Source organism: Conger conger, chromosome 12 (genome assembly GCF_963514075.1).
Source record: "Conger conger chromosome 12, fConCon1.1, whole genome shotgun sequence".
NCBI lineage: Eukaryota > Metazoa > Chordata > Actinopteri > Anguilliformes > Congridae > Conger > Conger conger.
Window position 1 is genome coordinate 2,821,018 of NC_083771.1, and position 21,022 is coordinate 2,842,039.

Consider the following 21,022-nt stretch of genomic DNA (forward strand, 5'->3'; position numbering starts at 1 on the left):
AGCTGCCTCCGGATGTCCGAGCTCCTCACCCTATCTCTAAGGCTGAGCCCGGCCACCCTACGGAGGAAGCTCATTTCGGCCTCTAGTATCCACAATCTCATTCTTTCGATCACTACCCAAAGTAGGTGAGGGTTGGAATGTAGATCGACCGGTAAATCGAGAGCTTCGCCTTCCGGCTCAGCTCCCTCTTCACCACAACCGTCCGGCACAACGCCCACATTACTGCCGACGCTGCACCGATCCGCCTGTCGATCTCACACTCCCTTTTATCCTCACTCGTGAACAAGACCCCAAGATACTTGAACTCCTTCACTTGGGGCAGTGACTCATTCCCAACCTGGAGGGAGAAATCCACCATGTTCCAGCAGAGAACCATGGCCTCGGACTTGGAGGTGCTGACTCTCATCCTGGCCGCTTTACACTCGGCTGCAAAAAGTGCTCCAGTGCGTGCTGAAGGCCACAATCCGATGAAGCCAGCAGAACCACGTCGTGAGCAAAGAGCAGAGACACAATTCTGAGGTCACCAAACACCAAACACTCTCCTCGCCTTGGCTGAGCCTTGAGATCCTGTCCATGAATATCACAAACAGGACCGGTGACAAGGGGCAACCTTGGCGGAGACCCACAACCACTGGAAACTGGGGGCGGCCTGTAGCGTAGTGGTGAAGGTAAATGACTGGGACACACAAGGTCGGTGGTTCTAATCCCGGTGTAGCCACAATAAGATCCGCACAGCCGTTGGGCCCTTGAGCAAGGTCTTTAACCCTGCATTGCTCCAGGGGAGGATTGTCTCCTGCTTAGTCTAATCAACTGTACATTGCTCTGGATAAGAGCGTCTGCCAAATGCCAATAATGTAATGTAATGTAATGAAACGTGCTTGACTTTGTGCCGAGGATGCGGACACAGCTCTTACTTTGATTATACAGGGACCGGATAGATCGTAACAACGGCCCCGGTAACCCATACTCCCACAGTACCCCCCAGAGGGTTCCCCGGGGGACACAGTCGAAATCCTTCTCCAAGATCACAAAGCACATGTGGACTGGATGGGCAAACTCCCATGACCCTGGTCCACTGTTCCATGGCCACGACGGAAGTCACATTGCGCCTCCTGAATCCGAGGTTCGACCCTCGGTCGGAGCCTCCTTTCCAGCACTCTAGAGTAAACTTTCACGGGGAGGCTAAGAACTGTGATACCCCTATAATTGGAGCACACCCTCCGGTCCCCCTTCTTGAAAATGGGGACCACTACCACTGTCTGCCACTCTGCAGGTACTGTCCCCGACCTCTACGTGACACTGCAGAGGCATGTCAGCCAAGACAGCCCAACCAGAGCCTTCAGCATCTCAGGGCGAATCTCATCCACACCTGGCAACTTGCTGCTGCGGAGCTTTTTGACTACCTCAGCAACTTCCGCCAGGGATATAGGTGCAGATTCCCCCGAGTCTTCGGGCTCTGCCTTTTCCACAGAGGACGTGTTGTTCGGGTTCAGGAGCTCCTCGAAGTGCTCTTTCCACCGCCCGACAACATCCCCACTCCGGGTCAGCAGTTCTCCTCCCCTGCTGAAAACAGCCTGAGCCCCGCTTTCCCTTTCCGAGTCGTCGGATGGTTTGCCAGAACTTCCTCGAGGCCAACCGAAAGTCCTTCTCCAGAGCCTCCACAAACTCCTCCCATTCCTGGGTTTTTGCTTCAGCGACTGCCGAAGCCGCAGCCCTTCTGGCCCTCCGGTACCCGTCTGCTGCTTCAGGAGACCCCTGGGCCAGCCAAGCCCGAAAGGCCTCCTTCTTCAGTTTGACGGCCTCCCTCACTCTAGGGTTGCCACCCAGACAGGCACTAATGACCTTCTGGCCACAGCTCCTGCTTGCCGGCGCAATGGAGGCTTTGAACACGGCCCACTCGGACTCCGTGTCCCCAGCCTCCCCCGGGATGCAAAAGAAGTTCCTCCGGAGGTGGGAGTTGAAGACCTTGTGGACGGAGCCCTCCGCCAGACGTTCCCAGTTCACCCTCACTACACGTTTGGGTTGCCCAGTGTTAAAGTCACCCAGCAGAACTATGGAGTCTCCGGGCGGCACCCATTCCAGGATGCCACCCAGTGACTCCAAGAAGACCAGATACTCTGAACTGCCGCTTGGTGCATAAGCACAAACGACAGACAGAGCTTTCCCCCCAGCGACACGCAGTCGCAAAGAGGCAACCCTCTCGTTCCCCGGGTGAAACTCCAACACAGTGGCACTCAGCCGGTGGCTTGTGAGTATCCCCACACCAGGCCGGTGCCCCCCACCCTGGGCAACTCCGGAAAAGTCCAGCCCCTCTCCAGGAGTTTGGTTCCAGAACCAGTGCTGTGCGTGGAGGAGAGCCCAACTATATCTAGCACCAGCTCCGGTTCCTTCCCCGCCAGAGAGGTGACGTTCCACGTTCCCAGAACCAGTCTGCGGCGCCGCGGATCAGCACGCCCGGATCCCTGCCTTTGCCCACTACCCGTTAGGCAAAACACCCAACTCCGACCCCTGCAGGTGGTGAGCCCACAGGGCGGCGACCCCACGTTCCCAATTCGGGCTGTGCCTGGCCGGGCCCCATGGGATAAGGCCCCTACCCCGGGACCAATTTGCCTTGGGAGACCCAACTGGGGGCTAGTGCATCAGACAACATAGCTCCCAGGATCACCGGGGCACACAAACCCCTCCACCACATTAAGGTGGCGATTCCTTGGAGAGGACAATCCACAGTCTGGTTTTTAATTATCATAGTATCATAATTGGATACAGATCCTTGGATGGGCATCACAGGATCTGCACTCAAATGGTTAACTTCCTACCTCTCCAATCGTTCCTACCAGGTGACTTGGAGGGGCTGAGTATCTGACCTTCACCCCCTACAGACTGGTGTCTTGCAGGGTTAAGATCTTGGTTGGTCCCCGCCTCTTCTCTGTATCGACCATGTCTCCTGATGACACCCAACTATTTATTTCCTTCCGTCCTGACACTCAGATCACCACTCAGATCAATTGTACAGCGTTTTGGACTATATAAATGCCAACCATTATGCCATTATATGCCATTTTTACCATTTAGCAGGCAACTCCAGGTTGCACAGATTATTATTTCAACTTCTCTGAGGCCTGATATAGTTTTGTACACCAAGAGAGAGCAGGTAGTGTCCTTTATTGAGCTCACAGTGCCCAACGAGGATGCTACTGAGGAAGGGAGGCAGAAGTACTGTAATTTGGATGCTGAGACGAGGAGGTGCGGGTGGCAGGCGAATGCGAGACCTGCAGACGTAGGCGCAAGAAGGTCTGTGGGCAAGTCAGCGACATCGCTCCTTTTGGAATTTGATATTGGTGGGCGATTGCTCAGGAAAGCTATCTGAAGCAGCTGAAAGAGCCAGTCAGTGGCTGTGGATAAAGAGAGGGCAGGCTAGTTGGGGCTAATTAGCTGACGGCTAGCAGATTAGGCTAGTAATTATAGAGAAATCCATATGGGACCGGGGAAACAGAGCATGCATTAATGGTGCCAGTGAGGTTATCACACCCTTAGTGTCTACGTATTATAGTTTGGCAGGATCGCTGTTCAGTGCATTGGTGGGTTGGATGATTAGTGTGGCAGTGTATTGTTCTGAAGGTGCTGCCAGTGGGGTTATCACAACCGTAGTCACTCGGGATGCCTGTGTGGTACTGTTGATGTTCTGTGCATGGGGACACATGAGGCTAAGTGAAGGGTGCCTGATCATATCCTGTGTAATGTAAAAAATGCCTAAGACGATAGACTGTATTCACTTATTCATTCACTTATTTAAGCGAGCTTGTGAACTAACGGGGGGAATTTCCAGGATGGCTTGATATTTGCAGACTAATGCAACATTCCTCCGTAAAACCAACTGACACCCGACCCCTTCTGAGGTTCTCACATTTCTATTGACCGATGCCACATTTTCACATTCAGAACATGCATCTAGCTGCATTTCCCAGCACACAAATGACTCAAACTCTTTTTAATAGACAGATGAAATTCTGGATGGCCCTGGATCAGAAGCTCAGGAAGTAAGGCTATAGCAAAGAAACTGAGCATGTACACAGACCCAACATTTTCCACTATGGCCTTTCCCTAGAGAAACCCCGGCATCGAATAATAATGCTGCATCATGTCCAAGAAGATGGCTCTCGTAGTGGGGAAAACATGATTCCTGCAGCAGGGTGAAAATGAACATGAGCCCATTCACGGGTGTGTCTGTTCCGCTCTCAGCGGGGAGTCGGGGCAGTGCAGTGCTGTAACGGGAGATGGTTTCCATCTTCCGCCATGAAAGCTGCATCATGCGGCTCAACACTGATCACAACACAGTATGTTGCAGAACCTACAACTGCCTATTAATAGTCAAAGTTAAACCCATGCGCTCCATGTACAACACTGGATTGTCCACCAAATGGCAGTATTTGTGAGGCCTACATTGCAGTAGTCAATGGAAAGGTAGCCAATGATTCGTATGCTTTGGTGCAGTTAAACATAGGACCCAAATGTAGATTTGATGTGACCAAACACACAGTTCAGTTAGAAACAAACATTGTAATGATTAGAAATAACAAATAACACAAATTGTAATGATTGCCTTTTACAGAATGTACCCAAATATTAGGGCTGAGCGAGTACGCATCTGTATCCATATCCGGTCAACCACTTAAACCATCGGCTACCTGGCAGTGGGCGTGACGTAACCCCACTACCTGGAAGTGGGTGTTTAAACAGTCCCCCTTCTACATTGCGATTTGAAATACATTGAAACCAAGACTTTCACCTGAAGCACAACTACTACAGTTTTGCACTCTGCAGGTAAATCTCTATTAAATCTTTATCTGGTTAATCTTAACATTAATTTAAAACTGAAAGCGCATAAAACGATGTGTGTACGTACGTGATTTTACAAGGAACACTTTTGGCTGAGCCGCCTGCTCGTTGGCATCAGCACCTCTACCCGCGCAGCCCTCACACCGGCCCTTTAAACACACACCCAAACCTAAAGCACTACACTCTGAACAAATGCCCTCACACTGGCCCTTTAAACACACACCCAAACCTAAAGCACTACACTCTGAACAAATGCCCTCACACTGGCCCTTTAAACACACACCCAAACCTAAAGCACTACACTCTGAACAAATGCCCTCACACTGGCCCTTTAAACACACACCCAAACCTAAAGCACTACACTCTGAACAAATGCCCTCACACTGGCCCTTTAAACACACACCCAAACCTAAAGCACAATACTCTGAACAAATGCCCTCACACTGGCCCTTTAAACACACACCCAAACCTAAAGCACAATACTCTGAACAAATGCCCTCACACTGGCCCTTTAAACACACACCCAAACCTAAAGCACAAACCTGGACCACACTCCTGTCCAGATCCCCGGACCGCTAACTCTCACATCAATCTGCGGAATACACCACATTCAAAACACTCGGCAAAATAAGTAACATCGGAACAAAACTGCCCCATACCTTGCTATCGGGTAACGTCTATCCGTCACCCACACTACAGTACAGTCAATCTAATGTAGCCGACTAGGCCACCACCACCACCTAAATGTTACGATAAACAGGCTTATGTAAATTCAGCCACTTCATCATTTTAGGAGCTAAAAATATATTAACTGATGTGATCATTAAAACACTGTACCTACAAGTACAATTTATTTCCAACTCTGACCGGAGAATGCACTAAGTCTGACCCAGGTAGAAAGCTGACTCCATACAAAGTGCTGCCATTTAAGCTTTCAAATGTTTGGGGCATGTCTATATTATAAATGTATCAGTAGAAACCCAGAATATACACCTGATCAGGTTCGGTCAGGAACACCCAGTGACGATAGTTCCTACCAGAGTTGCATTCAAGACAGCGGACGTTCACGGCGAACTATGTTTGCAGCAAACAGTTACTGTTAAACGATTTTAAATGAACATTCCATTTAGGTCACCACCAACGCATTCTGAAGACAAATCGATATCTAATAATACCAGCTAGTGGAGTTTCTGCTTACCTGTAATGTATTTTTTAAGGTAAGAACAAATATTACATTGAATAAAGTGTATTATAACCGCTGAATAATTATCAAGTTTTGTTCTCTCTGTGTCTTCCCCATCGGCAGCCATTTCGGTTTGGGGCACACACATTTCCAATTCACATCAAAGTGTTTAATGCCTGAGATAGTCAATAAGCAGGCAAATTCCTAAATCATAAATCATTAAATTAGCAATCCAGGCCTTAGCCTTCATTGATCAATGGCTGCTAGCTAACGTTAACTAGATTAGCTAACAACTAGCTAACTTACTGTGTTCTGAACACCAAGTTAGCTCACAATGTTCCGAACAATGAGGAATAATTTAAAAAATACTTCCAAATCAGCTTTGGTTGTTGTGTGTGTAAAGTCCAGTTCCTTCTGCTATCATAAAAACATGGTATGAGTCATATACTCCATTTCAGCATACAGTGACATGGTAATGGTGCTCCCCTGTGACAGTGCGTGGGGAAGCTGTTGCTAACAAGAGACTAAGAATCACTGAACTCTATGATATGGACGGTTGCTTCTATGGTCGAAGTTACAGAAACCAATATGGCGTACAGTCCACCATAACTTTCACCTGCCTTTTTCTACCAAAGTAAGTGGGTTACAGTGAAATTTTCAACCCAGTTATACCCAAAATATATATAAGAATAACAATAAATGCATGCTTTTACTTTCGAGAAAGAACCTATACGGCCGTCATTTTATTCACCGCCAGTCAACACAAGACTCCAGGTTGGTCGTATTGAACACGTGGTGTTCAGAAGCTGATGAACGGCCTACTAAGACCATCATGAAAGGGTTCTGTGGGTCGACCCGAATTGATCTAATCTTAATTTCTGTTTTTTTAGGCTGCTAAAATAAGGGTTATAAATATCCATTTTGATGCATTTCATATACTCGTCTATGGTAAAGGGCTGGCATTTATATAGCGCCTTTATCCAAAGCGCTGTAAAATGCATTCTTCTCATTAAACTATGGGTTGTGAACGAGGTAGAAAACATAATAAAACTTCCGGAAACCTCATAATGGACCCAACTCCTTCTGCTCGCCAGCTAACATTAGCTGGATTAATAAATACTGGTAGCAGGTGTCTCGGTGGCGCAGCCTGTAGAGCACTGACCGCATGCTCATTGTGAGCCGCGACGTCGGCGGTTCGAATCCGACTGTCTGACATTTGTCGCATGTCTTCCCCTCTCTCTCGCTCCCATTCTTCCTGTCTCTCTATACTATATACTGTCCAATAAAACTGAAAAAGGCCTAAAAAAAATATCTTTAAAAAAAATAAATAAATAAAATAAAATAAAATAAAATAAATAAATACTGGTAGCAAATGAGCTAATGCCATTCCTCTGTACATTTTCTTTCAAAAATAGACACCATAAAAGGTCTATTCTGAAATACTTCCCAGTTACAGTTATTGGAACAGCACGGTCAATTCCTTTGTTTTCACTGAAGACAATTTAGTTTGAGGTCAAAAGATGTATACGAGATGACAGATCCAAATTTCTGTCATCAAAAGTCTAATCAACTGTATGTCACTCTGGATAAGAGTGCCTGTCAAATGCCATTAATGTAATGTAAAGATATATTCCAAAAACAACCTCCAGCATGTGTAAAATGTATTTACTAACCTCAAAGAAAAATTTGTAGTTGGCCTATTTATATTTATACATTATACATGTTATGTGTAAGTATGTATTTTTTACTGCAATAAATAAAGTTTATTAAACAAATGTGTTTTTTCATTTTTTAAATATGCCTGTTAATAGTACAGATTGTCTGAGAGAAACATAAAAATTATAGCTGTCACATTTAACTACTGTTTGGCCAGAAGTCCTTTGATTGATTGTGAATGTAATGGGAATTATCCCGTTTTATTAAAGGCCAACAGTGAAACAAATAAAAAATATATCAGATTAGACAATTTTTCACAGTGTAGTTACATAGGCAATTTCTTTCTCAGGAACCACAAATTGAAAGATTAGAGCATCTCTCAGTTTACAGTACAATTCGAGTACATCATTTGAGAAATATTGCCAATAAATGTAATACTACACAATGTCAATATAGGACTGCACAGCTAGTCCTGATATCAGAGTATAGCAATTTTACAGCTGTGGATGATATGCCGATTTGGACTGAAGTCGCAAAACAGTTTCAGGTGCTGTTAGGAACATCGTGAATAGGCGCTCAGACCATCGGGAACTAACACGGTATTCCGAACAGGGACGTTGTGCAGTTATTTGATGTTTTTTGATGTGATTTGTTGTGTCTGGCATACTCAATAAGCAACCATAATCATAAACCACATTCGTCAGGAGAAAAACTACCATGAGCTTCTGGTGGAAGCAACCACTTCCCAGTGTTCTGTTCGGGCGAGTTTACGTTAGCTAGTCTAGAGTAACGTTAATCAACAAATGTGTGGTAGAAATTCCGTCAACCGTCACATAATAAACACGAGCTAAAATTTAGCTAGTTAACTTACTAACGGCATTGGCAAGTTGAAATGTTTGTAGACTAATTTAAGATAACATGTTTTCTACTAATGTAAAAAGAGTGGAGCTAGCTAGCCTAACACTATTCTCCCAGTCTCTCACACGTACTTTTAAATGAGCTAACGTACTTTAGCTACGTTACGTACTTCTAAATGAGCTAACGTTTCACAATTTTGCGATTTTGCAATTAAAGTGGTAACTTAGCTAACTTGGGTATTCCACAAACTGGTTCTTGCGTCAGCTGTTTAACTAACGTTCGCTATACAGCGCACGTTAGCAGCCAGCTAGTAGAAGACAGTCTTCCAATAACTCATTTGATCAAACCAAGTTAGCTAACGTTAGCTATTAGCAAAAATGGGAGCCCAATCGTGAACGTATCAAGAGGTAACATTAACATTAACGTCTTGTTTAGATAAAAGGGTGACTTGCTGACTGAGCGAATAAGACTGCTGGTAGTCTAGCCACCTAACATTAATTAGCTAGACACCTAGCCACCAGCTATATGATAGCCGACTAGCAAGCGACAGGAACAAACCACTTAGCTTGAAACATTCAAGAGTTAAAGCCAGCAAGCTATCTAGAACATGGTGTTTGTCGCGTTAGAGCCCATATTGGGTTCATTGGGCTTGCTAGCGAACAATGTAGTGGTACCATTGTGTTGCAAGAAAGAGTCTGGATCACTGATGATATCGACCGGCACCCTTTCCGCTGCCTACTTAGTAGCTAGTGAGCAAATCCATGGATGGCTCTTGATAAGAAATGGGGCCCCGAAATATGCGCTAGGTGGCTACTTCACCGGCAAGCAGGATCGTTAACGTTATACGAATGATCAATATTACTTAAAACGCAATACGTTAGCTAACTACACCGAGACAAATGTTAACATGCGAGCTACAAGATAGGTAGCCTACCATATAGCAGTACTAGTTCAAGGAAAAAAGTTAGCAGTAAAGCTAACGTTAGTCAGTTGCAATGACCCGTCCATCATAGCTATATGGTTGCTAGCTAGCCAGCTACGGGAGACAACACATATCACCAGCTAGCTATATTCACAAGGCAACTAATGAATAAGAAGACTTACACGTAGATGATGGATATGAAATGCATAAGCCACAGTACAATGAAGAGAATTAATCCAAAGAGGGAAAACCCTTGCAAGGCGAGTTCCAGCAGGGCCATATCTGTTTGTGATGCCCCTGCTAAAGTGTTGGTTCTCGGTTCTTTCGAGCGCAGAAGCGACTGGACTAGAATTGTGCACTGCGGGAGAAAGGCGTCATTTTTTGCCGACGTCACTTATTGACACGCCCCTGTCGAACCGAGAGGGAGCTGAGGGCGTGGGCGTGGTAATATAAAAAGCAGCATTGCCATTGGATGGACGTGAAGGAAACGTTTTAAGGCGATGAGTGGCTGAACTTCAAGTTGTAAAACGCGAAAAAAAATGGTAAAGCTGGGTGTCTTGCTTACGTTTGAATCATATTGTTTAAAAAAAACTAAAATCTAATTAGGCCTCCTCTACTTTGCTGCTGATCTCAAAACAGACTCCTTCATTAGACCCCAAGGAAGCCCAGGCTTCCTAGCCAAGGTCTCCTGGGCCCTGTTCCATGTAGTCTCCTCCAAAAGTACTGGAACAGCAAGGTCGATTCCTTTGCTTTTGCTACACACTGGAGACAATTGAGTTTGGGGTCAGAAGATGCACATGAGATGACAGATCTGAATTTAAGCTTTTATTTCCTGGTATTGTTATCTAGATTTGTTAAACAACCTAGAACATATCACCTTTTGTATCACCACCCAATTTTTAAGTGAGCAAAAATATTGGTCAATGTGAATGACAGGTGTTTCTTGTTTCCCAGATGTGTCCTGTTAGATTGATTGGCTAAACAATAAATAGATTGATTGGCTAAACAAGGCCAGGCAGCAGACCTCCTGTCTCACACAGACTTGTTCCCAAGAACTGCTGCCCAGGTTTCATACTATAGTGTCGGTGCCCTGACCTAAATTAAGCCTTGCTAAAAAGCCCATCAAGGGTGGCTAATCTAAAAATAAATTAGACCCTGGGATTCTACTTATAATGTGGCTAACCAAACTGATTAATATCAGATCACTAGCTCCTAAAGCAACTCTTGTGAATGAATTAATTACTGATCATCAAATTGAAATTGTATGTTTAACTGAAACTTGGCTTAAAACTGATGAATATATTGCCCTAAATGAATCCACCCCAGTTATAGTCACGTTCCCCGTCTGACAGGTCGTGGAGGAGGTGTTGCTGCTGTATATAATTCCAATCTCCTTGCTACTTTGAAATCTGGCTTCGATTTGAACTTTTTTTAAAAGTGCTTGTTCTCAGGTTTGCACATCTGTTCAAAAAATAAGTCCGTTTTGGCCTTGTAATTGTATACAGGCCTCCAGGGCCATACAGTGGTTTCTTACTTGAGTTTGCCGATTTCCTTTCCAGCCTCGTTGTTAATTCAGATAAAGTAGTAATTGCAGGGGATTTCTGTCTATCATTGAATCTATTGGCTTTGATCAACATATACATCAGTCCACACATTCCCATAACCATACTCTTGATCTGGTCTTAATTTATGACACAGAAATAGCAAATATAGCAGTCATGCCTAAAAATCCTGTGTTATCAGACCATTATTTAATTACTTCTCAAATTTCACAAGTTTGTCATGCGTCACCAGATCCTACTTTCTACTTTAGCCGTAAGCTTTCCTCCAGGACTGCAAATGCTTTTATTAATGAGCTCCCAGACTCGTTTGTGCACTGTGGGGATTTCCTTGGCTCCAGCCAAAATGCATACACAACAAGCATTAACTGAATTGATCAGCTGACTGACAACATAAATAACATACTTTGCAGAACCCTGGATACTGTCGCACCTATTAAGAAGAGAAGTTTGCCATAAGAAATTAGCACCTTGGTACAACAACCATACTCGTGCTCTCAAGCAAGCTTCGTGCCAACTTGAGCGCAAATGGCGCTCTACGAAATTGCAGGTATTCCTCCATGCCTGGAAAGACAGCCTACTAACCTATAAACATGCCCTCTCCACAGCAGGTTCATTACATTTCTCTACCTTAATTGATGAAAATAGAAACAATCCTGTTTAAAACTGTTGCCAGATTGACTAAGAATCATGTTGATCCCTGTGTCTCGATATCGTTTAGTAGCAATGATTTCATGAATTTCTTTGATGACAAAATGATAAAAATTAGGGACAAGTTTCAAAGTTCTTGTGCCACCCCTCCTATAGGGTCTGTCCTTCCATCCACTCAACACATAGATGCACAATCCTGGGAACGACTAAGATAACTACATCAGAATCACAGAATCATAGGAGCACTCCCACACAGCGCAGCTGAGCTGAGCATGGGGACAGGGCAGTGAGCAGGAAGATGCCTCTCAGAGATCAGTGGAGATGTGTCTGTGTTCTCTAGCACACGATAGCACACTGATTACAGCGGCATGTGCAGGTATCCAAACAGTGACAATAATAAACATTTAAAATTGTTTTTCCAAGGTTCTGATCCTCAGTTATATAGGCTTTTATTTTTTTATTTTTTGCTATTTTTTATTCCCCATTTTTTCTCCTCTGCTCAGAATGTCATTGTAATATGGCACCAGCCTATCTAAGTCTGGAATGCTGTTTCAGTTACTGCAGCTGCATCAGAATGCTAGCTGTCATTACGAAACAATGACATGGGGATTTTTTTGACCCAAATTCTCCCTCTCTGGGTAATTCTATAGGCTAAGATACATATTACAGCAAAGATACATATTACAGCAGCACTGGCAATATCTGCATCTGATACAGATGCAAGGGAGCTTCTTCCTCAGCAGAACCCTGACCTGCACACTACAGTGTGGACAGAAACTGACCTGCACACGACAGTGTGGACAGAAACTGACCTGCACATGACAGTGTGGACAGAAACTGACCTGCACATGACAGTGTGGACAGAAACTGACCTGCACACGACAGTGTGGACAGAAAATGACCTGCACACGACAGTGTGGACAGAAACTGACCTGCACACGACAGTGTGGACAGAAACTGACCTGCACACAACAGTGTGGACAGAAACTGACCTGCACATGACAGTGTGGACAGAAGCAATGTGACTGACCTGCATATGACAGTGTGGACAGAAGCAATGTGACTGACCTGCATATGACAGTATGGACAGAAGCAATGTGACTGACCTGCACATAACAGTTTGGACAGAAGCAATGTGACTGACCTGCACATAACAGTTTGGACAGAAGCAATGTGACTGACCTGCACATAACAGTTTGGACAGAAGCAATGTGACTGACCTGCACATAACAGTTTGGACAGAAGCAATGTGACTGACCTGCACATAACAGTTTGGACAGAAGCAATGTGACTGACCTGCACATAACAGTGTGGACAGAAGCAATGTGACTGACCTGCACATGACAGTGTGGACAGAAGCAATGTGACTGACCTGCACATGACAGTGTGGACAGAAGCAATGTGACTGACCTGCACATAACAGTGTGGACAGAAGCAATGTGACTGACCTGCACATAACAGTTTGGACAGAAGCAGTGTGAAATCTCTTCAGAAGGGAGCTCATGCTCACAGAATTCAAGCAGAACGGCCTGTGGCATTCAACACCGGTCCACATTCATGATCAGGCACTCCACATCCAGGAGAAAAAGGTGAAGTACAATTTTGCAATGTACCCCTTCCCCTATTCCTTTCTTTGGGGTACCCCTTATAAAATGTCACCTTTATTAGGTCTTTAATGCTGTTTCAGCAGAAACATTTGAGTAATAAGCCATCATTCAATATATGGGATGTGAAACTTCAAGATCATAAAAAACTAATAAAAATGAGAACTAGCATTCCTTCTGAATATATGACAGGATTCAAAAGACAATAAAAGTTAATGTTTTTCATCTCGAGTGCATGAGAAAAGACTGCTCAATTCCTTTTCAGATTTACATTTGTACCAGGAATTTTGCACCAACAAAACTAAACCTGCACCAACAAGACATAAACATGCAATTATAGACAAGCGTGAGCACAATTTAGCACAGAAACAGCACAGCTCATTCCTGAGGCTCTGCACCAAACAGGCCCAAAAGTTAGTTTCCATCCAGGACTAGGAGTTTAATGTGGGGACGACATGGCTTAGGCAGTAAGAGCAGTCGTCTGGCAGTCGGATGGTTGCCGGTTCGATCCCCCACCTGGGCTGTGTCGAAGTGTCCCTGAGCAAGAAGTGTCCCCTAACCCCCAAATGCTCCGTAAAGGACTGGGCCTGTAAAATAAACATAAGGACTGGGCCTGTAAAATAAACATAAGGACTGGGCCTGTAAAATAAACATAAGGACTGGGCCTGTAAAATAAACGTAAAGGACTGGGTCTGGATCAGTAAAATAAACATAAAGGACTGGGGCTGTATAGCTCAGTCTAATATATTCATTCATTCATTCATTCATTATCCTAACCCGCTTATCCTGAACAGGGTCGCAGGGGGCTGGAGCCTATCCCAGCATACATTGGGCGAAAGGCAGGAATACACCCTGGACAGGTCGCCAGTCCATCACAGGGCACACTCACACACTCATACCTATGGGCAATTTAGACTCTCCAATCAGCCTAACCTGCATGTTTTTGGACTGTGGGAGGAAACCCACACGAACAGGGGGAGAACATGCAAACTCCACACAGAGAGGCCCCGGCCGACCAAGATTCAAACCCAGGGCCTCCTTGCTGTGAGGCAGCAGTGCTACCCACTGTGCCATCCATGCCGCCTAGTCTAATAAATGAAAACGTTAAATACATATAACTAAACTAGAACATGATGAGAAACAGGTGGAATCAGTGACAGGAGAAAGGGAGAAAGGAAACGAAACGAACAAATGAAATGAACAGGAAACAGAATACGGTAAAGACTTAAAGAGAAAACTGATTACAGAACTTACAGAACCTGACAGAACAGGACTCGGTCTAGATAGACCAATCTAATGAACACACAGGACTGGGTCTGGATAGATCAGTCTAATGAACACACAGGACTCGGTCTAGATAGATCAGTCTAATGAACACACAGGACTGGGTCTGGATAGATCAGTCTAATGAACACACAGGACTGGGTCTGGATAGATCAGTCTAATGAACACACAGGACTGGGTTTGGATAGATCAGTCTAATGAACACACAGGACTGGGTCTGGATAGATCAGTCTAATGAACACACAGGACTAGGTCTGGATAGATCAGTCTAATGAACACACAGGACTGGGTTTGGATAGATCAGTCTAATAAATGTAAAAAAACTGCCGTTAGGCAGCACTCCACTAGGGAACACAATAAAACACAACCATACAGTTTTTTTTTCCTGAGTGGACACTTTCGATTTGTGCACTTTTGACAAGATGGTTCCTTGAGGCACACGGTGGGAAAACCTATTTTATTTTATGTCATGCCTGTCTTTTTCTGGTGTGGCACTGACCTGTTTTAATGAGATTAGACTACTGACCACATGATTCTCACAAATAAAAATGAGTTAAGCCTTGGTTAGGTGGTTATACTAATACTTACTGGTACTTCATACTGTATATTTGTCTCCAAAGGTACATACTATTTTTTCTTAAATAGCTTGAGTATATAAAATGGCAAGAATGACTTTTGCAGGTCAAATAAAGGAAATTACCTATTTATTTAGCATACATGGTTATATATAGAAGCATGACACAAACAGGACCCATACAGAGATCTTTAAATTGCAGCACATTTCAGTCTCACCCCATGATCTCCCAAAACACCTTTACTGCACATTTACTCACTGGCTCTACCTAGTGGAGAATCTGTCTTACGAGCAAAACACCCATACAACACTCTGGAATGGAATCAGGGATAAATTATATTCATAAGATTAATAAAAAAAATTATTTCAGACATTTTTAAGCGGAGGTGAAGGACCCTGAATGTGGTGTAGTGATCACTGAAAGCAAACTGCAATGTCAATTCCCTGTATCACAAGCATAATTTTTCCCTTTTTCTCCCAATTTGGTAGCCAATTGTACCCCATCTGATTCAATTAGAGTTAGTGTTAGATACACCGCCCACACCTCGGCCCTCAGCGGCCTGAAGGAGAGCGACACGCCTCGTCTCATGCCTGTGACCGTGACCATGACTGTGATTCTAAGGCACCCGGGGTGCCTTATTGTGCAGCGATCTACTAACCCTGTCAAGTCCCCTCCCTCTGGAGCAGCAAGCCAATTATGCTGCTCCACGTGAGCCAGCTTGGCTTTTGGCAGGCCCGGGAATCGAACCCCGGTCCCCAGTATGCAACTGCAGCGAACTGCAGGTCTGCTGCATCTTAGCCTGTTGTGCCACCAAGGCCCACAAGCATAATTTTTTTATGAACTGCATTTGATTGAAACTCATGGTAATTCCTTGGAAGTTAAAATTCCTACAGTTGACATTTTGTTGCTCGCATACTACAGGCATCTGTGGCATGTGACTGCTCTTATTCAAGCACGACATTCACAGGAACAGGCAGGGCTACTTAAGGGCTACTTAATAGGTATTGGACTGTACAGAAAATAATAGAATAACTTATTGATTCATTGTAATCGGTTTTCCTTTTTCACAAATGCTAAATGTATGCTGATCAGATATCCATATAATTAAAAGTAATTTCAATCATCTCTTTTAGGGTTTTCTCTGTTCTCTGGTCAGTTCACTCTGTGTACTGTCATCTACAAGAGAGGATGAAGTGTTAGTCAATGGCACATTGTGTAGTACTGATTCAAAAAGGAAAATGCCCAAGCCGTGAGACATCATAGTCCCTGTGGAGGTCTCGGTAAGGAGTCTCATACATGGGTTAAATCATTATACTCTTCTCTTCAGTTAGAACAAATAATACATTTTCACCATACTTTTCACTTGTGAGTGGAACAAGACAGGGTTGTCCGTGGTCCCCCCCACTCCTTAATGTTGGAACCCCTTGCAATTGGCATTTGGCAAAACCTAAGGTGTACTAGAGCAAACTAAATATTATTATATGCATATGATGTTCTCCTTTATATTTTTGACCCACTTGCCTCTATTACACATGTTATTACCACTTTTGAGCAATTTGGAAAATTCTCAGGCTACAAATTGAATCTTGATGAAAGTCAATAAACCCATTTTAATATGCTACCTTTAAAAATAATGCAAAAACAATGAACTTATGTTGGGGTATCAGTTACAAAATCAATCAAGGTCTTATGGCTCTACATCCTTATGGGCCCTTCTGTGCTCCTCTCTTCCTTTGCATATTCCTGCAGTCTTGTCAAAATCCGGTTGTGCTGCATTGTTTAAAAATTTGGTCCCAGTTCAGAAAATGCTTTGGACTTGCCTCCTTGTCTAGGTTTGCCCCTGTTGCTAATAATCACTTGTTCCCTGCTTCCCTGAGCGATAATATGTCACGGCGGGGGAACAGAGGAAGCAGAAGCAGACACGGGGTGTAGAGAACACGGCAGGTTTTAATAACTGCAGATGAAGCGGCAGCCAGAGCGTCATCCAAACAGGTGATGGAAGGCAGTCCAAAAACAGGTACAGAATCCACAAAAACAAGCGAAGAGTCGAGGGAAGCAGGCAGGGGTCATACACAGGAATCCGGGAAACAAAAACCAATAATACAGAATGCCACAAGGGCAAGGGCTTGGGAACAAGGGCTCGGGAATAAGGGGGCTAGAACTGGGGGAAGGAATAAAGGGCTGGGGACTCGGAACACAGGAAATTACGAACTAGCAAGGTGCAACTGAAAAGGACAGGTATAAATACACAGGGGAATGAGACAAACTAGGCGGGGCATGGGAGTGAGGGCGGTCTAACAAATAAACATCAGGTGAGACACATGAAAGGGCAATAATACAATAACGAGGGTTAAACGAAAATGCGGATTGGATTCACAAAGACACACGTAATACAAACGGCTCCGGACTAGGGAGTAGACAATTGCACAGAATTAAGGCACGTAGTGATAGGGGAGAGGAGGTGCGAACATTTCGCTGAATCGAGGCAAGAAATGTAGGGACAGAACAGGGAGACAGAGTTATACAGCAGTATTGAAATAGAGGTAGAGCTAGTCTGTTAGTTACGTGATTAAATTACAAATACCCAAATCTAGTGAATGTTAGTTTGTTAGTTAGACGAACATATTTGTGTTAATATAATTAGTACTGTACACATTCTGTTAGTTGGGATTAGTATATTAGTACTATCTACAAACATGAAATGGAGGGAAAGCACGAAGTAAGAACAGCAAGACAGAAGGAATCGTGGGAAACCGGAAAATTCTGAAACCACGCACGCACACAGGGGAGTGACTCAGGCTCGTAAACATTCAGACTCAGACATCACAGGGGAAGACGAGTGCAAAGACTAATGAATATAAACAGAAAACCAGACATGAATATGAAAAATAATAAATTAAGAAATGTCTCTTGGCATTTCAACAGATACCCATGGAGAGGAGGAACAAGGGAGAAACGGAGAGCACAACGGGACAGAAAGATGAGGGCAGCAGTGAGGGGAAATGGGGAAACGGGGGTCTCAGAGGGAACACTGGGTCTCAGAGGGAACACAGGGTCTCAGAGGGAACAAGGGGTCTCAGAGGGAACACAGGGTCTCAGAGGGAACAAGGGGTCTCAGAGGGAACACTGGGTCTCAGAGGGAACACTGGGTCTCAGAGGGAACACTGGGTCTCAGAGGGAACACAGGGTCTCAGAGGGAACAAGGGGTCTCAGAGGGAACACTGGGTCTCAGAGGGAACACAGGGTCTCAGAGGGAACAAGGGGTCTCAGAGGGAACACAGGGTCTCAGAGGGAACAAGGGGTCTCAGAGGGAACAAGGGGTCTCAGAGGGAACACAGGGTCTCAGAGGGAACAAGGGGTCTCAGAGGGAACACAGGGTCTCAGAGGGAACAAGGGGTCTCAGAGGGAACACAGGGTCTCAGAGGGAACACAGGGTCTCAGAGGGAACACAGGGTCTCAGAGGGAACACTGGGTCTCAGAGGGAACACAGGGTCTCAGAGGGAACAAGGGGTCTCAGAGGGAACACAGGGTCTCAGAGGGAACAAGGGGTCTCAGAGGGAACAAGGGGTCTCAGAGGGAACACAGGGTCTCAGAGGGAACAAGGGGTCTCAGAGGGAACACAGGGTCTCAGAGGGAACAAGGGGTCTCAGAGGGAACACAGGGTCTCAGAGGGAACACAGGGTCTCAGAGGGAACACTGGGTCTCAGAGGGAACACAGGGTCTCAGAGGGAACAAGGGGTCTCAGAGGGAACAAGGGGTCTCAGAGGGAACACAGGGTCTCAGAGGGAACTAGGGGTCTCAGAGGGAACACAGGGTCTCAGAGGGAACACAGGGTCTCAGAGGGAACACAGGGTCTCAGACGGGCAAGGAGGTTCTTTCTTCTCGACCGGGAGGAGCCTGGAGCCCAAGTCAGCACAAGGGCCAGAGCCTGGGACTGGGCCGGAGCCTGCAGAGTAGACATAGCATGGGCCAGACATGGCGCAGGGGCCAGACCAAGGTCCTGGAGTGGAAGTGGCTTGGGGGCCCGGGATGGGGCTTCTTGGGGCAGAAGTGGTTTGGGGAACATTGGAGTCATATAGATGATGCAGCAGGTGCAGGGGCCCCGGGGCCCGTGGTTTAGGGGGGCCTGTGGTTTAGGCGACCTGTGGTTTAGGGGGCCCATGGTTTAGGGGGGCCCGTGGTTTAGGGGGCCCGTGGTTTAGAGGTGCCTGTGGTTTAGGGGGCCCTGTGGTTTAGGGGGCCCATGGTTTAGGGGACCTGTGGTTTAGGGGGCCTGTGGTTTAGGGGGCTGTGGTTTAGGGGGCCCTGTGGTTTAGGGGGCCCATGGTTTAGGGGGCCCGTGGTTTAGGGGGGCCCATGGTTTAGGGGGCCCGTGGTTTAGAGGTGCCTGTGGTTTAGGGGGCCCGTGGTTTAGGGGGCCCTGTGGTTTAGGGGGCCCATGGTTTAGGGGGCCCGTGGTTTAGGGGGGCCCATGGTTTAGGGGGCCCATGGTTTAGGGGGCCCTGTGGTTTAGGGGGCCCATGGTTTAGGGGGCCCGTGGTTTAGGGGGCCCCTGTGGTTTAGTGGTGCCTGTGGTTTAGGGGGCCCTGTGGTTTAGGGGGCCCGTGGTTTAGGGGGGCCCATGGTTTAGGGGGCCCTGTGGTTTAGGGGGCCCCTGTGGTTTAGAGGTGCCTGTGGTTTAGGGGGCCCTGTGGTTTAGGGGGCCCGTGGTTTAGGGGGGCCCATGGTTTAGGGGACCTGTGGTTTAGGGGGCCCTGTGGTTTAGGGGGCCTGTGGTTTAGGGGGGCTGTGGTTTAGGGGGCCCCGTGGTTAAGGGGGGCCCATGGTTTAGGGGACCTGTGGTTTAGGGGGCCCGTGGTTTAGGGGACCTGTAGTTTAGGGGGCCCATGGTTTAGGGGGCCCCTGTGGTTTAGGGGGGCCCATGGTTTAGGGGACCTGTGGTTTAGGGGGGCCCATGGTTTAGGGGACCTGTAGTTTAGGGGGCCCATGGTTTAGGGGACCTGTGGTTTAGGGGGGCCCTGTGGTTTAGGGGGGCCCATGGTTTAGGGGGCCCATGGTTTAGGGGGCCCGTGGTTTAGAGGTGCCCCTGTGGTTTAGGGGGCCCTGTGGTTTAGGGGGCCCTGTGGTTTAGGGGGGCCCCTGTGGTTTAGGGGGGCCCGTGGTTTAGAGGTGCCTGTGGTTTAGGGGGCCCTGTGGTTTAGGGGGGCCCATGGTTTAGGGGGCCCATGGTTTAGGGGGCCTGTGGTTTAGGGGGGCCCATGGTTTAGGGGGCCCATGGTTTAGGGGGCCTGTGGTTTAGGGGGGCCCATGGTTTAGGGGGCCCGTGGCTTAGAGGTGCCTGTGGTTTAGGGGGCCCTGTGGTTTAGGGGGGCCCCTGTGGTTTAGGGGGGCCCATGGTTTAGGGGGGCCCATGGTTTTTAATGGGGCCTGTGGTTTAGGGGGGCCCGTGGTTTAGGGGACCTGTGGTTTAGGGGGGCCCATGGTTTAGGGGACCTGTGGTTTAGGGGGGCCCTGTGGTTTAGGGGGGCCCATGGTTTAGGGGGCCCATGGTTTAGGGGGCCCGTGGTTTAGGGGGGCCCATGGTTTAGGGGGCCCGTGGTTTAGAGGTGCCTGTGGTTTAGGGGGCCCTGTGGTTTAGGGGGGCCCCTGTGGTTTAGGGGGGCCCGTGGTTTAGAGGTGCCTGTGGTTTAGGGGGCCCTGTGGTTTAGGGGGGCCCATGGTTTAGGGGGCCCATGGTTTAGGGGGCCTGTGGTTTAGGGGGGCCCATGGTTTAGGGGGCCCGTGGTTTAGAGGTGCCTGTGGTTTAGGGGGCCCTGTGGTTTAGGGGGGCCCCTGTGGTTTAGGGGGGCCCATGGTTTAGGGGGCCCCTGTGGTTTAGAGGTGCCTGTGGTTTA

The 21,022-nt window shown here is 46.7% G+C and overlaps 1 protein-coding gene across 1 annotated transcript in view; it reads right to left on the bottom strand.

Annotated features, from left to right (window-relative positions):
• ugcg (UDP-glucose ceramide glucosyltransferase) overlaps positions 1-9,821 on the bottom strand; it is a 49,440-nt gene extending 39,619 nt beyond the window's left edge. The window contains exon 1 of the mRNA XM_061263431.1: positions 9,638-9,821. Within this exon, the coding sequence (XP_061119415.1) occupies positions 9,638-9,735 (98 nt within the window). The 5' untranslated portion in view covers positions 9,736-9,821. The remainder of the gene's footprint in view (positions 1-9,637) is intronic.
• Between the last annotated feature and the right edge of the window lie 11,201 nt (positions 9,822-21,022).